General features: G+C 53.8%; 1 protein-coding gene across 1 annotated transcript; it reads left to right on the forward strand.

The window, feature by feature from the left end:
• The first annotated feature begins 5,093 nt into the window (after positions 1 to 5,093).
• Bpifb3 (BPI fold containing family B member 3) lies at positions 5,094 to 19,240 on the forward strand. The gene is made up of 15 exons (XM_070007783.1): positions 5,094 to 5,205; positions 5,859 to 6,015; positions 8,101 to 8,205; positions 8,554 to 8,694; positions 9,185 to 9,248; positions 10,734 to 10,794; positions 11,539 to 11,630; positions 11,743 to 11,922; positions 12,555 to 12,608; positions 14,182 to 14,352; positions 14,828 to 14,895; positions 15,683 to 15,725; positions 16,576 to 16,639; positions 17,751 to 17,827; positions 19,097 to 19,240. The coding sequence occupies exons 1-15, from the start codon at positions 5,094 to 5,096 to the stop codon at positions 19,124 to 19,126; spliced, it is 1,419 nt and encodes a 472-aa protein (XP_069863884.1). The 3' UTR covers positions 19,127 to 19,240.
• The last annotated feature ends 286 nt before the right edge of the window (positions 19,241 to 19,526 follow it).

Genomic DNA, 19,526 nt, shown 5'->3' on the forward strand with positions numbered 1-19,526 from the left:
TTACAATGGCAAAGGGGCCCAATGCTCTGATTAAACATTTCAATAGTCATTGAGTGGTCACTACTCTGCACTTACTCTGGAAAACAGGGGCATGGCCAGCACGGCGTCCCCATGCCTTGGGAAGGCCACCATAGGCATTCTGTCCTGGCTCCTGGGCACTGCTCATTTTCTAGGACTTCCCCAGCCCTAGGTGAGAAAGAGGAGGGTCAGAGAGATGAAACAGCCTGCCCTGGGGACACACAGCACATGTCTGCCGGAATTCAAGTCTCCTCCCAACATCTTTCCCCTACATTCTGCCCATGACACCATTAAAGAAACAGAGGCACAAGGTCATGGAGGGAGAAAGGAGCAGAGCCTGGACTTCCTTTGGAGACTGCGGCTGTCAACACCAACCTAAGAAGAAGGAACCATGTGACCTTTGACCTGCCCCCACTCTCCCTTTCCCACCTGCTGTCCATCAGTGCCCCAGGGGGGCCTTCCATAGTGTCCCCCTCCCCAGAAGCTCTCTGGCGCTCTTGATGCCCTATAGTCCATAACCAGCACTGGTCCTCCCGCAGAAGAGGTCAGGTGCAGGTGGACACCATCAATATTAGCCCTTCTTTGGCAGATGGGAAGACTCTGTGAGGTATATCACTCAATGGCAAGCAACAGAACCCTGGAACTCTGGCTACAGAGCCCCCTCTAGGAAGTAATGCTCAGATGTTTCTCCTCTCGTGCCAGTCCTTACCATGGCTGCCATTGCCCCCACCAAGCTGCCTACCACCTTGCCCTGGAGAGCTGGTCAACAGCTGTCCTGGCTGCTCCTCACTTCCCACCAGAGCCTGTTGGATCAGGGTTGCAGCACTAGGGGCTGGTCTGGAAGGAAGAGAGGAGACAGGCAGGCTAGAAGTTGGGTAGCATTTCTCTTCCTTCCAAGGGGCTGGGCTGGCAGTGGCTAGGACGCTAAGTGTAGTCAGATGGCCTGGCTTGACTCTTTGTGCTTGTGGCCAAGCCAGGGCTCCTAGGAGTAAGAACAGAACATGATGGTGGTGTTGGCCTCTGTGGGTTGCCGTGGTGACTAGAAGCGCTCCCATGTGAGATGCGATGTACACAGGTAATACTCAATACATGCCAGGCATTAGCTTTCCTTCTTCCTCTTTCAAACAAGTGTCTTCAAAGCACTGGCAGTGCCTAGTGCTGGCAAGGCTGGGGAGGGGAAGCAGTGACCCACGTAGGCCTTCTGTAGGAAGCAGTGTGTGATGGTGTTGGTAGTACAGCTGAGCACACATGCCCATGGTAGCCCAGCAATTCTGCTCCTGGCAGCTTGCCCAATAGAAATCAACAATGAAACACACATTCACCAAACCCTTGACAAGATGCACATAGAAGCTTTAGTCATCATTGTCAACAAACTGGGGGGACTAGAGCCTCTGGACAGGGGGGTACACACGTGCAAGGAATGGAGCCACGGCACTCATATACAGAGGAATTCAGGTGAGACCTCACCACTGTCCCTCACGACCAGATGAATTCTGTGCACATGGAGAACTGGGCATTGCCGAGGCCCCCCAACCACTGTGCCTGCATGACCTTTCTCCTTTGTGTCAAAACAGCAATCACCTTGGGGGGCAATGACCTGGTATGTGTCGGGGGGCTCCTGGGGACTTCTGGATGCTTAACTGAAACCTCATGGGACCATACACCATGCCCCCTCTCCCCACTGCTCTTTCTGTCTGCTTCTTATATTTCAATAAAAGGTTGATTTTATAGGAAGTTGAGTGGCCTAATGAGGAGGCTCTGAGTGAGGGGTTCAGAGGCTGCTGAGGGAAATAAGGTGACCGCTATCCTCTCCTTGTCTCCCCAAGCTGAAGCCAGGGGACAGGAATACAGACACTTCCCTCCCCTCTCCCTCAGATATACAGACACAAATAGTGACTGCTAGCCTATCTCAGGTTCCCAGACAGGAAAGTGCAGGAGACCGTGGGGGCATGGAGGGACCTCATCTAGATGGAAACCAGAAAGGCTTCCTGAAGGAGAAAGAATAAAAGACAAACTCTTAGATTGCAGCGAGTATGCTGCAGAGCCTTTATTTTCTTTCTTTCTTTCTTTCTTTCTTTCTTTCTTTCTTTCTTTCTTTCTTTCTTTCTTTCTTTCTTTCTTTCTTTCCTTCCTTCCTTCCTTCCTTCCTTCCTTCCTTCCTTCCTGCCTTCCTTCCTTTTGTCAGTTGAACTCTGGGCCTGGGTGCTGTCTCTGAGCTCTTAGGTCAAGGCAAGCGCTCTACCACTTGAACCACAGTGCCACTTCTGGTTTTCTGGTGGTTAATTGGAGATAACAGTCTCATGGCTTTGACCGTGATCCTCAGATCTCAGCCTCCTGAGTAGCTAGGATTACAGGCGTGAACCACTGGTGCTCGGCTTAGCTGCTGCAGAGCTTTCTAACCGTGTGGCACCCTATTTGCCACTGGCCTCTGGCTGCTCCTAAAAGGACCACCGTAGCTGTCTGTGAATGGCAGTCTCTCCTGCCCCACCCTCCCCCAGGGATCCTTCTGACCTCTCCCTCTTGTCCTTCAGGGTCCTGCTAGCCCCAATCTAGTTCTACCTCGAATCCCACCCCTCCACTGCCCCTGCTCCTGAGCCTCTGTCCTTGCTTCATTTCCACCTCCAGCTTCCCACTAGCCACATGGTGTGAGTTTGTGCTTTCCAGAGCTGGGAAATCACTTGAACCACGGCAAAGTCTAATTTTGGGGGTACCGTAAGCAGATTTGGAAAATTTTAACAGGAGAAAAACAACCGAAAGCACTTTACTGATGCTTTGATATTGGGACTAGGTTAAGTGATAACAGGTTAAACACACTGCAGTATTAACGTGGATTTTACCTTCACTTGGTTCTTATTGCCTATTTAAAAGTGTGGCAGACAGGTGCTGGTGGCTTGTAAGCTTAGCTACTCAGGAAGCTGACATCTGAGGATTGCAGTTCAAAGCCAGCCTGGGTAAGAAAAATCTGTGAAACTTATCTCCAATTAACTGCTAGAAAAACGGAAGTGGCGCCGTGGCTCAAGTGGTAGAACACTAGCCTTGAGCTGAAGAGCTGAGGGACAGCACCAAGGCCCAGAGTTCAAACCCCTTGACTGACCTCCCCCCCCCCAAAAAAAAAGTGTGGCTGCTAGAAAATTTTAAATGACACCGTTCCTACTGGCCAGTTCCCTCGGGACACAGGCTCATGTTTTGTCACAGGGACAGCCCAGGCATTGGCAGATAGTAAGTGCTCCATAAATGCTGTCCAAGGCATGCAGGAGTGAATTTCTCTGCACTGTGACCTGGACCAGCCTCAGAAAGGTGATGCAGCCTTGACAAATGCTGGGCTTTGAGCGGTGAGGGCTGAGTTGGTGGCTGTCCCCCAAGTTTGCTCAAGTCTTTCTCTCCAGGTCCTGGGCCACCTCCATGCTAGGCCAGTGGCAGAGGGGCAGAGGGCCCAGGGGACTTAAGCTGTGTTTTTCCTTCCTTGGCCTGTATGGGAGGCAGGTGGATGGCAGAGTGGATTCTGTGCCATCAGAGTGGTTCCTGGGGAACCTGGACAGAGCCCAAGAATGGGGGGCATGGGGGTGGCAGAGCACCCCCCCCACAGCTCATGCTTTTACTTCTGGGCCCCTATCTCAGCCCCCTCCATCTCCCCCAGAAGGAAGGCTTAATCCATGCCCTCAGGGGGAAAACCGCAGTTTGCTTGTGACATGACACATTGACAGGTTTCTGGCAGCTGTACCCCTTTGTGTCCCCAGAGCTATTGGGGCCATATAAGGGTCACCTCTGGGATCAGGTGGGTGGAGGAACTGATAGGAGGCTGGGAACCCCCCCCCACCCCTGTGGAGCGGTTGGCGCAGGCTGGTAAGGCAGCCCTGGCCCTGGCTCTGGCCTGTTCATCATCGTGATGATGAACACAGAAAGAATTCACCCTGGGAGAGGGGATGGAGGAACCTGGAGTTCAGCAGGAGTGGGAAAAAAATGTCATTTTCCACATCTAGAGCAGGGCTGAGGGGCTGGGCACAGACGGTCCCGTGGGTGGATGGATGGCCATCTTCTCCAAGTCTTGGAACCTGGCTGGCTTTCCATAATGGGCCATTTTCTTATGTGAGAGACACCAGGGCTGACAGGACCAGTTAGTCTTGGTATGGAGATACACATAGTCAAGGTGGCTGGGGCTTACAGTGCCTGGAGCACCTTTTGTGCTGAGAAAGTGCCTCTTCGGCAGAGCCCGCCTGAACCAGGGCACACAGCTGGCGGGTGAGGTGATATTGGACCCTACCCCCTGGCCAGGTAACATTCCAGCACAAAGCCTCAGATGGTGACTGGAGACACAAGTCCCCAGACTCATGGAGCTTACAGAGGTGACCAACAAGATGCGAACACAAACTGCATTTAAACGGCACCTTAAAATATTCTGGGCACTGTTTTTTAGTGAGGGGCAAGATCTTCTAGAGGGGTGGACATGGAACCCCAGAAAGCTGTATGTTCTATGGAGCTAGTAATTATCCATGCTCCACCTCCTACCCCATTCCCCTGTTCAGCACTATTTCAGTAGAGATAGGGAGGAAGGGAGAGGTGGGAAGTGTTAAGTTTAAGCATTTGAGTTCCTGACCCGCCACTCCTTCTGAAATGGCCCTCATGAATCAGCAGGAAATGGCCAGAACCAGAGCTCCTGCCTGCTGTCCAGGAGAGGCCTGGCTAAGACTCTCTCTCTAGACTCTATCAGGCTCCCTGGGTCAGACTGAGATGAATTTGAGCTGGAATTCTGGCCCTGCCACGGACTAGCTCTGTGGCCTTGGGCAAGTCCAGTCTCTGGGACTTAAGTGTTCCCATCTGGGAAAAGACATCTAACAAAGCAAAGTCTTGGAAAGTGGCCTAGAGACTGTGTGTTGGAAGCTGGGCCACACACCACAGGTGTTGGGCACAATGCCCCTGACTAGACCAGGCTTTCCTGGGAGTGAAACCGAGCCTGGGCTGTGCCAGGTGGGTGGGAGGGGGCCCAGGGCAGTGATGGCAGCGGGGATGGGGGGAAGGTTGGGACTTGAGGACTCTCAGAGTCCTGGTTTTGGCCCCTTTCAGGTGTGCAGCCAACAATGTTGGGTGTGTGGTCCCTGCTTCTGCTCTGGGGCCTGGTGACTCCATGCCAGGGGCTGCTGGAGACGGTGGGCACACTCGCTCGGATTGACAAGGATGAACTTGGCAAAGGTGAGAAGCTGGAGGTGGGTGGCATGGGCGGGGCCAGCTGCCACATCAGCTTTGTGGACAGGTAAGCACAGGCTGCTTAGGGTAATCTCTGTATGGGGACCTTGGAGCGGTGAGCAGAGCCCTGGGGGTGATGAGGGGCTGGGCACTGTGGGCCGAGACTGTGCGGTGGTCGTGTGGGGCTTGAGGACAGGGTAGGGAGGGGCTAAGGAGCCACAGGGAGCAGGGAGTGTGCTGGCTGGGCCATGTGCTGGGCTGTGTTTCTGGAGTCTGAAGTTCTGGGAAGTCTGCTGGGGAGCTGGTTAGTCAGTCCTCCAGGGCCCAGTGGCCTGTGGCGACAACCTCAGGTTGGGATAGAGCAGTTGTGAACAGGAAGCCTTTGGGGAGGCCATGCTGGCCTGGCCTCACCATCCATTACCTTCTGTAGATGGAGATGGTCAGGGTCATTCATTCTACACTCCCGCCAGCAGGGCCGGTGATCACCAGTGCTGGGCTGGGAGAAGGTGACTGGCTCAGTTCCCACTCCTTGAGTGTGATCTCCAGTTGGATCCCAGTAAAAACAGAATGCTCCTGAATCTCAGAGGGGAGGGGCTGGCCTAGCCCAGCGGGTGGGGAGGACGCATCTTACATCTTCATGTCTCCTACCCTCTCTGCAGCCATCCAGAACTCACTGATTGCGGGACCCATCCTGCAGAATGTCTTGGGGACAGTGACATCGGTAAACCAGGGCCTGCTGGGCTCCGGAGGGCTGCTTGGAGGAGGTGGCCTGCTGAGCTATGGAGGGATTTTTGGTGTCGTGGAAGAGCTCTCAGGGTTAGTACCCACAGGAGCGAGCAGATGCCACTTTGTAGGGCCCATGGGAAGGGCCTGTCTTGCCTTTGCTTCAGGGAGCAGGTGGCTAGCAGGAATGGGGAGAGGCAAGGACTCTTGCACACCCGGCAGAGCAAGGATGACCGTGTGACACTGCCACAAAGGGACTGCACCTAGTTACTCACTGTATGGTGTGGGGGGAGGGGGAGGCAAGTTGCTTGGACTCTCTGGGCTAATGCAGGTTTCTGTATGGTCCCTCCCTTCCCTCCTTCTGGAGCCTGTTCCAGAGAACTCAGGGCCAGCTAGTCCCTCCTAGATTTGTCTCCAAGGTCTCCCGGGACCCGTCACTCCCTGCACAGCATTCATGCTATTGGCTTGTTTTCCTCACTGGGGCAGATGGTAAGCTCCAGGAAAGGATAGAATTTTTGTTTTTCCCAGTCCTGGGGTTTGAACTCAGGGCCTGAACACTGCCCTTGAACTTCTTTGGCTTAAGGCTAGCACTGTACCACTTGAGCCACAGCACCACTTCCCACTTTTTCTGTGTATGTGGTACTGAGGAATGGAACCCAGGACTTCATGCATGCTAGGCAAGCACTCTACCACTGAGCCACATTCCCAGGCTGATTTTTTTTTTTTTATCTGTAGTGTCTTCATGTCACAAATGACACATGATGGATTCATTCGTGTGTGTGTGTGTGTGTGTGTGTGTGTGTGTGTGTGTGTGTGTGTGTGTGTGTGTAGTGGGGCTTCAACACTAGAACTCCTGCTCTTTGGCTTTTTTGCTCAAGGAACTCTACCACTTGAGCCACCCCTCTACTTCCAGCATTTTGCTGGTTAATTGGAGGTAAGAGTTTCTTGCATTTGTCTGCATGGGCTGAGTTTGAACCAAGATCCTCAGATCTCAACCTTCTAAGTAGCTAAGGTTACAGACATGAGCCATCAGAGCCTGGCTTCATTCAAGTATTTTTGAATGAATGAATAAAATCACATACTAGCTAATACTTAAAAACATAAGGACCACCTCCAGGGCTTTGTGGCACTGGGCTAAGCGTTGTCAATGAATGAAGGAAAAGATTTTTATTAAGTGCACTGAACAGATGAATGATCAAAGTCCAGGACAGAGTGGTAACTTACCACACTCACTTGGCTGGGGCAGGAGGGATGGCAGGGGCATATCTATGTGTCAGTCTCAGGCCACACACACACGGCCTGCCATGGCTGCTGGTGAATCAGAATCAGGGAGGTCAAGGACGGGCCTCAGAGAAGGCGGAAAGCAGACAGGGGTCAGCAGGAGGAAATGGGCTGCTGGAGACACATCTGCCTGGAGACAGGCTGTCTGGGTGATGCTGGGGAGGGGGCCAGTGTCATGGGGGTAGGGGGACAGGCAGAGCAGCTGGGCCATTTGGCTGGGGTCCTCTCTAGTCAGTAGCAGTGCTGGAATTCGAAGCATCTGGCTGGAGCATTCATCGGACTGGTGCCAGGACCAAGCGAACCCGTGTTATATAGCTAACGTACAGCCTGGCACACAGAAGGCACCTTAGATTCCACATCTGTCCCATGGCGGCAGCCTCCTGCTGGGTAAGGCTGGGGCCTGGGACTTGAACTTATAACTAGAGTCCTCAGAGGACATTTGCCATAGGCTGAGAACCAAGAAGACTTGAAGGAAGGCACACCCTCACTGAAATCAAGGGAGCTTGCTGGAAGAGGATGTAGACAGGGTTTGGGGATCTGTTTGAGTTGCATTGTGAGGGCTTGCGGGGCCAAGTACAGATGAGAGACAAGATCAAGGTCAAACACTGGAGTTCCCGAGCCTCTGGCTGGAATCCCAGGTCACATTTCTACCTCCATCTGCACTGCACCTGCTCTCTTGTCTTCCCCACCCCCTGGGAGGTGGCGGGGGGGGGGAGTGTGTATGGCCCCCTCTGTGGATGAGGGTGCCCAGCCTTGGAGAGAGAGGATACGGAGCTTCTGCAGATGGAGGGGGGATGGGGGACCTGCCCAGGACAGAGTCACCACCCTGTGTGGTCAGGGACATCCAGGCTCTTGGGATGTCTGGGAATGAGCAGCCCCTCTCCACTGCCACCCCAGGCTGAAGATAGAGGAACTCACACTGCCAAAATTGTCACTGAAGCTGCTGCCAGGGTTTGGGGTACAGCTGGTCCTGCACACCAAGGTGGGACTTCACGGCTCTGGGTGAGTGTCTGGCTGGGGACCATGACCATATCGTGCCAGGCTGCCCCCCAGCCCTGCCTCCTTCCCAGAGACCTCCCAATCTACTGTCCCCCAAGACTTCCATACCCACTCTCCAGAGCCTTCTGTATAACCAAGGTCACCCAAGGAGTGGGGGAAGAGATAGGGACACCTACAGGCAGGGAAGAGGGGGAGGAGATGGCACTGCTCTGGGGCTGGACCACCAAGGGTCTCTTGCACCTTCCCTGCAAGGGGTCCACCTTCTAAGGGATCGGCAGGACAGAGTAGGTGTGGGCAGTCTGGATGGGTGTGCTCTAACAGGTCGGCCACACCCATTGTCCCATCTTGCAGCCCCCTGGGGGGTCTCCTGCAGCTGGCAGCAGAGGTGAACGTGTCCTCCAGGGTGGCGCTGGGCGTGAGCCCCCGAGGGACACCCATGCTGGTCCTCAAGCGCTGCAACATGCTCCTAGGCCACATCAGCCTGGCTTCAGGGTAAGTCCAGCCAGAGCTGGGGGGTGGGGGAGGATGGGGGGAGGAGCACCTGCTATGATCAGCGCCTGGGCTTCTGGGGGCAGGGCAGGCCCTGAACTCATCCTTTCTCCCTCAGCCTGCCAGGTTCAACCCCTGCAAACCACAAACCACAGCTTGTGTCACCCACTCCTGGGTGTCCTCCTCCAGTCCCTTTGATGCTCTTATCCTTAGTCCCTGATAGAACCCAGAGATTTTGTTCCCAGTTGTAGAAAGGCACTGTTCCAGAAGCAAATGTCCCTTGTCTGCAAATGTTGAGAGAGACAGGAAGTGGACACTTATCAAGCACTGATTATATATCATCCCCTGTCTAATCTGGGCAATGCTGTATAAGCCTGGCCTTGTACACTTGGGCTGGCCCCAGGTCCCATGGCAGGGAAGCCCCACCACCCCCACCAACAGAGGAGGTAGGAGAAATGCAGAGGCCCTACTCCCCATGTCTCCCTTCACCCAGGCTGCTGCCCACACCAGTCTTTGGGGTTGTGGAACAGACATTGTGCAAGGTGCTACCTGACCTGGTAAGTGGGGCCCTGGGCCCGGCTTGCCCCTCCCTGCTGTGCTCCCTCCCTGGGTTTTGATAAAGCTGGCGCCAGACAAGATTAGGCTGGAGTTTCCTTCCCCACTCTGCTGGCCAGGTGATAGCTGCTCACCTGTGGCACGGCTTGCAGGGTACAGCCCTCCCCTGATCTCCGGTCGGCTGCCAGCTCCCCTGCTCCCAAATCGCAGTCTCTCCTTCCTGGAGCTCTGTATCTGCAACTTGTATTGTAAATGGCATACTGTTTTTCTTTAAATGCGCTGTGTAAGCCATGGCACAGTGCAGTTAAACTGCTCATGGATGGGTATCCTCAGTCTGCTCAAGGCCACCCTGAGTCTAGCTGAAGCAGCCCCATTTTACCACGGGAGATGGTAGCACATTTGGGGGTCAAGCACAGCCATGGGCAGTCAGCTGGCTGTCCCTGTGAGTTGCTCCTGTAAGAGTGCCCGTGGGGGTAGGCTGGGCCAGAGGAGGAAAGCAATGTAGAAACAGCAGCATGGCAGTAGAAGGGGCAGTGCCAGCCTCTACCCCTCCCACCCACACCGTCTCGGGTAGATTTTAGCAAGGGGGCATGGTTACATTTGCATCATGGACCCCCAAAAGTCAGCAAGCGGCTAGGTTCCGTGAGATAGACTAGATGTAAGATGAGGTTGGTTGCCAGCATCCTGAGATTTCCGGCTTCTCTGCAGCCACTTCCTGGACTGCCTGGTGTCTCTCTTGGCAAATTTGCTGCATTTCCTGTCCTCCCCTGCCTCCCATCCCTCTCCTCTCCTCCTCTTATTTCTGTGATTTGCCTGACCCCAGAGGCCTGGAATCTGGGGTGAGGAGGATGCCCAAGTTTGCAGCTGCCCCTGTGTGTCTATCTGCAAACAGCTGTGACCTGGGGGCAGGTGGCCTTTCTTCTTTGGCCCCGGTTGTACACAAAGCGCTGGGCTGAGATCCCACTCTGGTAGTGACAGGACTTAGATTCTGGGTTCCCGGACTCAGACGGCTGGCTGCTGAGTGATTGCTCCCTGTCCTCCCGGGTGGTACAGGAGGTGGGGTGGCAAACACATGGCAGGATGGCAGCAGACAGCCCGATCCAGCCTGGTGAAGCAGAGGAGGTGCCCCTCTGTGGGCTCTTGAGTCCACACTTCCTGGTACCCACCAGGGATGGCAGGAGGGGCCTGTGACCTCTCCCCGAGAAGGGCCTGACCCCATGCTCTGGCCTCTAGAATGTCTCTCGAGTTTCCTCAGCAACCTTTAGAATTTTCTGCTGGAACTCAGGTGACGAAAGGAATGGGTTTGGGGGTCTACTGAGTCCCTCACAGCCCCTTCTGTGTACCCCATCCATCCACATCTCACACTCCATGTCCTGCCTTGCGCTGGCTGCCCGCATCACCACGCCAACCACTAAGAGTAAAGGCAGCTGTGTGCACCAAGCAGTGTTGGCTTATGTCCCCCGTAACATCTGTCTCCTCCCACACAGCTGTGCCCTGTGGTGGACAGCGTGCTGAGCGTGGTGAATGAGCTCCTGGGGACTGTGTTGAGTAAGTGAAGGCCTGCTTCCTCTCCTCCAGTCCCTTCTGCCTCTGCTCCCATGGCCGCAGGGTGGAGGCAGAGGAAAGGCGGAACGGGAGGGACCCCGAGACCTTTTTGCTGGTGGTCTAGGGATGAGCCCTGGGCTGAGGTGTGAAGCGGGTAGACTGGGCGTGGAGGCTCTTTGGGTCATGGAGGCTCAAGGCATCTACAGTCTCCTGCAGTCTCTGCTGCAGAGCAGTATGTATTGAGCACTTGGGGTCAGAAGCAGGAAGGGAACACTTACTCTCAGGTTAGACAGAGAAACCAAGGCCCAGAGGGCTTAAATAAGGCAGCCAAAGCCCCACAGCCCCAGGGGACCTTCTGGTCCAGCAGCTTACAGGGCAATGGTGTCTTCATGCTGACAGAAGGGCTGTGGGAAGGGTGACAGGACTCCATCAGGAGAAGGACAGAATGCTGGGGCTGTGCGTTCCCTCTGGGGTGCTGGTAAAGAGAGGTAGGGCAGCTAGCTCTGGAAGATAGCCATCCCTTCCCCCTACACCCCCACTCCTGCTTGCTCAGCCTTGGGCTGGTGAAATCCTTTGTCTGGGTCTCAGCTTCCTCCTGTGTAAACTAGAGTGACAGAAGCATGCCCCCAAATGAAAAACTGAGTAGAGTGTTAAGCATGCATGGAAAGGTGCTCAATACATGCAAATAGAGACTTGTTACTGGGGACTGGGTTCCTGGGATCATTCTGCCCATCCCTTCCCATGCAGGTCTAGTGCCTCTGGGAGCCCTGGGATCCGTGGAGTTCACTCTGGCCACTCTGCCTCTCATCTCCAACCAGTACATCGAGTTGGACATCAACGTGAGTACCAGAAGGCTCTGCCGCATCTTGCCGGCATGGGCATTAAAGGGGGAAGGAGGGGAGATTAGGGCAAGACCTAAGCCCTTCCTGCAACTGTCTCTGGCCCTCACAGTCTGTCGTGAAGAGTGTAGCTGGCAATGTCGTTGATTTCCCCAAGCCACGTGTCCCAGTCAAGGTGCCCCCCAAGGCGGACCACACCTCGCAGGTGACAGTGCCTCTGTACCTCTTCAACACGGTGTTTGGGCTCCTGCAGACCAATGGTGCCCTTGACCTGGACATCACCAAGGAGCTGGTAAGTGTGGCACAGGGGGTCGATCCCAGGACCTTGGCAGCCTCTCCTGTGTACAAGAGAGCTGGGCACATTTAGGACATGCTGCTAATCTTTTGTGTGTGTGCTTTTGGTGCCAGATGTCGGGCTTGAACTCAGGGCTTGGGTGCTGCCTCTTAGCGTAGCTCTATAGCACTCTACCACTTAAGCCACAGTTTCACTTCTGGCTCTTTGGTTTTTTTGGGGGGAGGGTTTGGTGCTTAATGGGAAATAATGGCCTCACAGACTTTCCTGCCCAGACTCACTTTGAACCAAGATCCTCAGACTTCAGCCTCCTGAGGAGTTAGGATGACAGGCGTGAGCCACTGGAGCCCGTCAGTGCTTCTAATCTTCAACATCCTGGGGTCTATTTAAACCTCAGTGGAATCTCCTGAATGTCACCATTGCCCATTAGTGTCCTTAGCCATGAAATGGGGGCGTGTGGCGCTCCTGTCTGTGGAGCTGGTGAAGTCAGAGAAGGCATGGACAGTCCTTACTGTGTGCCAGGCGAGAGCGAGGGTTCGGCGTGAGCTGGAGCTTCTGTGATGGCAGGAGGGATGGAGGCGGGCTCTGTGTGTTTCTTTGCCAACCCCTCCTCTATTTGTTCTCACACCTAGGTTCCCAGCAATGTCCCACTGACCACCACAGACCTGGCAGCTTTGGTTCCTGGGGTAAGTGCCCATTCAGGGGGCCTTCAGCGCTGTAGTTCTTTCCTCGGGAACCTGAATAGACTCCAGAGTATCTCTCAATACAGTTGATGTTGAGTCCAAATTCACATCAAGGTGTGAATGACTATCACCGTATCCTTTCCTGAGAGCCGCACAGGCTTAGAGAGGAAAGGACTGGAGATCTGGCCCATGGCTGTTGCTGCTCTAGCTTGGGGCTTACTCCATCTTGATCATAGTCTTTTCTACCTTCAGAGAGAGAAGGGAGGAGGGGGGAGGGACCCCAGCCCCCCACCCTCCACCCCCCTGCCTCCCCATTCATTTGACTGAAGCTGGACCAGCCAAGTTCCTGTGAGGGTCAGAATTCAAACTGAGGTAGAAATGACTGCTATCAGGTCTTTAATGGGACAACAGATTCTCAAAGAGGTGGGAGAGGGGCCTGAGCATTTACCAGAAAAGAGGTGGGTGGTAGTTGAGTTTGGGGTGCAGAGGACAACGTCTGAAGTGTTGTGAACCTGTGAGACTGGGGCTTCCACCTGTCAGAGGTCCTGCAGGTGAGGGCGGAGGAGTCTAGAGGAGGGCTGGGACGGGGTTCTCACAGGAGGATGACTAAGGGCAGGATTGCAAGATGGTGGAGGGGGCCTTGCCTTGCGTCTGGGGAGGCTGCTGGGATGAGCCCTGCCCCCAGGGCGGGGAGGCTGGAGTCCTAGGGACCTGAAGCCTCTGGCCTCCTCCGGTGGGCCTCGCCGCAATGGAGCCTCTTAGCTCCAGTTGTGTGTCCAGATCCGTGGCTTCAGATTCTGTGGAGCCAGGAGGGTAGAATGTGCTGATGATTTGGTAACTCAGAGAGACTGAGCTTGGGGCTTTGGTCTCCAAAGTCCAGCGTGGCAGGGTGCCGAAGGCCTGCTTCTGGGCTCTAAGCTATTGTGAGCCCACGGTTTCCATTGCTATCTGAGGCTAGGGTGTCAAGACAAGGAGACAGAATGTCCATTCTGTGATTCACTCAGTTGGTCAACTAACACCCATTGAACACCTACTGAATACCAGGCCCTGCGTTGGTTCAGGGATATATTTCCCACTCTTGATGCCAAAACAGACCCAGTGGATAAATCCCCAGTATTTGGGTGCTTCCTGTTCTAGCAAGGGTAGCGGACATTGTACAAATAAACAATCACAGGTAGGAGGAGAGTGGAAGTTAGAGGGGATTGAGTAGCAGACAGGACACCAGGGTGTGCTTTTTATATGGGGTGCAAAGCTTCCCAGAGGTGCCATGTGAGCAGAGACTGAAGGTGAGGGACACAGCTTCCAGGCAGTAGGATCAGCAGGTGCAAAGGCCAGGTGGTAGGAACAAGGCTGGAGTGAATCTAGGGATGAGTGGGCAACCACAGAAGGAGAGAGAGGACATGTGCACAGGAGGATTGGTCTCTGTGTGAGGCAGGGAGAGAGGCAGCCTCGTGGGCTGTAACTTCAGTGCCCAGCATAGCGTCTCAAGCAGAATATATGTTCAGTGTTTGTTGATTGACCGGCTGACTGGCTCTCCTACTCGGGCACCAACCTGTTCTGCTCCTGTGTCTTCCAGGCCCTGGGGAAGTTGCCCCCAGACCGGAACCTGATGCTCTTACTGAGAGTGAAAGAAGCTCCCCTGGTCACACTCCAGCGCAAGAAGGCGACTGTGTCCATCCCGGCTGCCATCCACATGCTGTCCTCTGTCCCGCAAGGGAGCCCCGAAGCCCTCTTCCAGTTAAACGGGGTGAGTCACTGAGCGGGGTGGATTGGCCCAGCCAGCCCTGATATTCTGAGGGAGCCCCATGCTGGGGTGCTGAGCCTTAGCACCCACCCAGACCCCCACCTGCCCCTCCTTGCTCCTCTAACCCTGCCCAGGCCTGTCCACGCTGCCTCCTGGCATCCTGCCTCTCAGCTCCCTCTGTCTCTCCCCACGGGGTCTCACATACGTCAGCTCCAGGGCTGGCCCTCCTCCATGCCCCCTGCCTCGGTTCCCGTGACCTCTCCTCCCAGCCTGGCACCCGGGGCCCTCTGGCCCCATCCCATCTGTTTCCCTCCTTGCACCTCAGGACCCACGTCCTGCGTCTCCCCCTTAGCGCTTTGTATGGTCCTTGGAGGTGCACCCGGGAGGGGCCTAAGCAGGCTCATGGAGGGCGGAGGTGACTGAGACTCCCCCTGCTCTGTTGAGTCCAGCACTGCCCTCGGCTCGCTCTTCCCATCAGGTGCTGACTCTAAATGCCCAGCTGGCGCCCTCGGCCACCAGGCTGCACGTCTCCCTGTCCCTGGAACGGTGAGGTGGGACCCTTGCTTTGGGTGCTAGGAACCAGGATCAGGGACTGTCTAAAACAAGCCCCGCCTGAGGTGCATTGAGTCGTGACTGAGCCAGGTGTTTCTCCAGCATCTTCCAGTCCTGGCGCCTGCTGGGTGGGGGGCAGTGAGGGAACTCTGGGGGGACACTAGGGCTTCCCACAGCCCCCTCTCTGCCAGACCCTGGCTCTGGGATGAGCATGCCCCAGGACATTGAGGCCATGCCCCGTGGCGTCACCCCAAGCTGATCATGCAGCAGTGTTGGCAATTGCTTTATTCTTTCACCCACACTTGGGCTGTGTGTGATTCCTTAATGGAATTGTGGCTCTGGCGAGCGCCTGCTGTATGCAGGAGTCCTGTGTCTGGTGCTCAGGCTGGGGAGCACCACTCACTTACCCAGAGCAGACAGCTGGGAGTAGGGTCAAGGCTCTGAGCCCGTGGAGCCAAACACGATGGTCAATGTCTCAAAGGGGGTTTGGTCCCTCTTTCGTCTCTTGCAGGTAGGAAAACAGTCTGGGCTGGCTTTGAACTGTGATCCTCAGATCTTAGCTCCTGAGTAGCTAGGCTTATAGATGTGAGCCACCAGCATCCAACTGGTCTCTGAGTCAGAGCCTGATAGAAGAACTAGACCTGTATCCCCATTTCCTGACCACACAAGAGCCATGGCTGCTGCAGGCCAGGGCAGGCTAGGGGTGCAGTGAGCAGAATGGCTTTAGCAAGGGGGTGTAGTGGCTGTCTGGGACACCTCAATATTTCTCTTCTCTCTCTAGGCTCAGTGTCAAGCTGGCCTCTTCGTTTGCGCAGGCCTTTGATGTAAGTTTTGGGGGCGCAGAGAGAGCCTTGGTTGCGGGGGTGAGGGTCTTCAGGTGTGTGGGAGGAGCTGGGGGCTGAGTCACAGCTGAGTTGGCCTCCATGTGGGCTCTGCCTAAGTGAGCCAGAGCGGGCACACGTGAGGCTACAATGTGTATGTACAAGTGTGTGCGTGCATATGATGAGCATGTGCTTGTGTGTATGCGTGTGTGTAAAGCCACATCTTAGGAAAGTAGTGAATCTTCTCAGCACCCTCACAAAGAGGTTAACATCTAGAACCTCGTGAGGGTCCAAAGCTCTGGAATTTCACACAAGCCCGAAGGGCCTGAACTCAGAAAGTTCTAGCATTTCAGGGCACACACACACACACACACACACACACACACACACACACACACACACACACACACACACACACACACACACACACACTATGAGCTTTCTGCTTCTCACAGAGTTCTAGGCCCTGGCATCTCCTCTTGGTCTCAGGTTCTAGAACATTTGACTGAATCTAAGGTCCCACCTCCCAGAGTTCTACTGAAGCCCGACACCTTCCTTCCCTCTGTCTTAGACATGGCCTCCTGTTAGGCCCCATAGATTCTTCACAAGGGCTACTCTTAGACCAAGGGTGAAACTAGCCTAAATCAGAGTCCCCTCTAGTATCACTGGTGGACAGCCTACCATGAGGGATCCTGTGACTTCCAGGAACTGTTTCCTGGGGTTGTGTGTGTGTGTGTGGGGGGGGGGGTGGCTAGAGGATAAAGGCCACTGGGCCTCTGTCCCTGGGAGCGGGGGGGGGGGGGGGGGGTGGGGAGGATCCCTGCAAAGCCCCTCTCACCTTGCCCTGTTGCAGGTAACCCGCTTGGAGGAATGGCTCAGCGACGTGCTCCGGGCTGCCTATGTGCCAAAGCTCAATGGTATGGCAGACTTGGCTATCTTCTTAGACACACAGAGTATCTAAATTTGAGACTGCGAGTCAGATCCTCTGTTTATCTGATGGGGACACTAAGGCCAGAGAGGGGCCCATCTCCATTAGTAAGAGATGAGAGAAATGGAGGAGCCAGTGTTTCCATTCAAGGCACCCACATCAGGCCACACTCTGGACCCCAAAGCCTGATGTGTCTTGGATCCTGAAAACCAGTGGGGAACGGCCACAATGGGAACAGAGAGCACCAGAGTGTGCAAGGGGCTGAGGAGCCTCTCAGAGGCCTGGCCCAAACAGAAAAGAACCCTTCCAGATTTGAGTGTAAGAAGTGAAAAGTTTGTCAGTAGAACCTAAGTCACCCCAAGGAGAGAAACAGTTGCTTCAAGTGTGGTAGAGCATGGAAGTGGCGCTGTGGCTCAAGCAGTAGAGCGCTCGCCTTGAGCTGAAGAGCTGAAGGATAGCACCCAAGCCAAGAGTTCAAGCCCCATGACCGACAAAAAAAAAAAAAAAAAAAAAAAAAAGAACTCAAGAGTGGTAGAGCAAAGGATGAACAAAATGCAGCATTGGTAGTCACTAGATACTATGTTGAAAATGAACCATATAACTTGTGGGTGGGATGGGAGGGAAAAACTAAGAGAGAGAAAGGGAAGGGGTTACATTGTCCAAAAAGAAATGTACTCATTGCCTGACTTATCTAACTGTAACCCTTCTATACATCACCTTTATAATAGAAATTTTAAAACATAAAAAAAGCCGGGTGCTGGGGGTTCATGCTTGTAATCCTACCTACTCTGGAGGCTGAGATCTGAGGATTGAGGTTCAAAGCCAGCCCAAACAGGAAAGTTCATGGGACTCTTATCTCCAAATTAATTACCTGAAAACTGGAAGTGGTGCTGTGGCTCAAGTGGTAGAGCACTCGCCTTGAGCTGAAGAGCTCAGGGACAGCATCCAGGCCCAGTGTTCAAGCCCCACAACCAACAAAAACCAAACCAAACCAAAAAAGTGGTAGAGCAGAGCTGGCAAAGTGGGGAGGTCCCCAGTATCTGAAACTCCCAATCCCCTCTCCTGGTGTATGTTCGATTTCAACCATTCCCTCTTTACAGTGGACCTGGAGGTTGGGATTCCTCTGCCTAAGATTCTCAATGTCAATTTTGCCAACTCAGTTCTGGAGATCATTGAGGTGAGTTTCCCCTGAAGATTGTTCTCTCCCACCCCCTACCCCCCTCCTGTCCCCACCTCAACCATGGGTCTTACACTTGTGTGTGACCCTCTTCCTCTGCCCTGCCCCCAGAGAATTATAAATTACTTAGCTCAAGAATAGCAAATATGAGCCAGGCACTGGTGGCTCATGTCTATAATCCTAGCTGCTCAGGCTGAGATCTGAGGATCACAGTTCAAAGCCAGCCAGTCAAGAAAGTCCATTAGATTCTTACCTCTAAGGAACCACCAGAAAACTGGAAGATTTGAGCTGCGGTTCAAAGCGGCAAAGCACTAGCCTTGAACAAAAGAGCTCAGGGATAGAGCCCAGTCTTCAAGCCCCATGACTAACAAAAGAAACAAAACAAATGGAAAAAACCCCAAAAGAATGACAAATACATGGCCCACAGATTTCTACTCTTTCCTTACTTAGCCATGCATGTAGACATTGCCAATCAATGACAGAGTTTCATTTTTTCCTGTTGAATCCAGATACTTCTGGTCTGTAGAATGGAACTTCAGATGTACCACAGTATGATATTTTAATTTCCCTGGTCCTCAGACAGTAAATACTTGTGCTGTCCCTGCTTTATCCTGTGGTAGATGTGGCTGATAGACAAGTGACATTTTTTCATGCAGAATATCGAGGTGATTTCACTAACAATCCAGTTTAAATAAGTACAACTTCGAGTTGTGCAATAGTTCTAGGAGGTGAGCAGAACAGAGAATTTTGTAGCAACCCCCCCTTTTTTTTAGGGTGAGGACCAAGGATGAGGAAGTTCAGATTTCTGACCCAAGGTTCTATAATACATTCTTGTGCTAGACATAACACTTGAATATCTCAATCTCTCTTTGTTGGGGGAGGGCACAGTACTGGGATTTGAACTTGAGGCTTCCCACTTGAGCCATGCCTCCTGGATATTTTGGAGATGGAGTCGAGAAAACTTTTCTAGAGAGGCTACCTCCAAGTATAATTCTCAAGGTCTCAGCCTTCTGAGTAGCTAGGATTACAGGCATGAGCTACTAGCTTGAACTTGTCTCCAGTCAGCAAGCTGACCCACAGTGGACATCACCTGTTTATTACTCTCCCTCTTGTCCATACATTCATTCATGAGTGCCCTATGGTGTCCAAGTTGCTCCCAAGGCAGGGTACAGGTACAGATGGCCAGGCTCAGGGACGAGCTGGGGAATGTGGGGGAATGAGGATTCAGATGATAGAGGGGAGGCTAATGGACAACTATTGTCCTTGCAGAATGCTGTTGTACTGACTGTGGCTTCCTGAAGCTGGCCATGCTCTTCTGTTGACTACAGAGCCCTGTTCATCTGTCTACTCTGCCTCAGTTTCCCTCCCAGTCTCTAGCCAGCATTGGTGACAGTATAAAGTGTCCCTTTTCCATTCAGGTCCTCTTCGTCCTCTGGCCTTGCAACTCTGCCCCATTTTGGAGTGGGGCCTGTGGGGTTAGCCACAGATCGGCTTCGGAGAGTTTTTCTGGGCCTCAGCAAAAGTCCTGACTGTTAATAAACTGCCTCTTGTGCCAAGTGTCAGTAAATCAGTAAATATACCTCCTCCTGGCTGGTTTGTGCCCCTCAGCCGCCAAGGCCCACCCAGCTCCAAGCAGGAGCTCCTGGGAGGGGAGGGGACTTGGGCTTAGTCATTGAGGCATTGAGCTTCAAGCCTATCT

The sequence above is a fragment of the Dipodomys merriami genome, unplaced genomic scaffold (genome assembly GCF_024711535.1).
Source record: "Dipodomys merriami isolate MVZ:Mamm:240054 unplaced genomic scaffold, mDipMer1.0.p SCAF_7, whole genome shotgun sequence".
NCBI classification, from domain to species: domain Eukaryota; kingdom Metazoa; phylum Chordata; class Mammalia; order Rodentia; family Heteromyidae; genus Dipodomys; species Dipodomys merriami.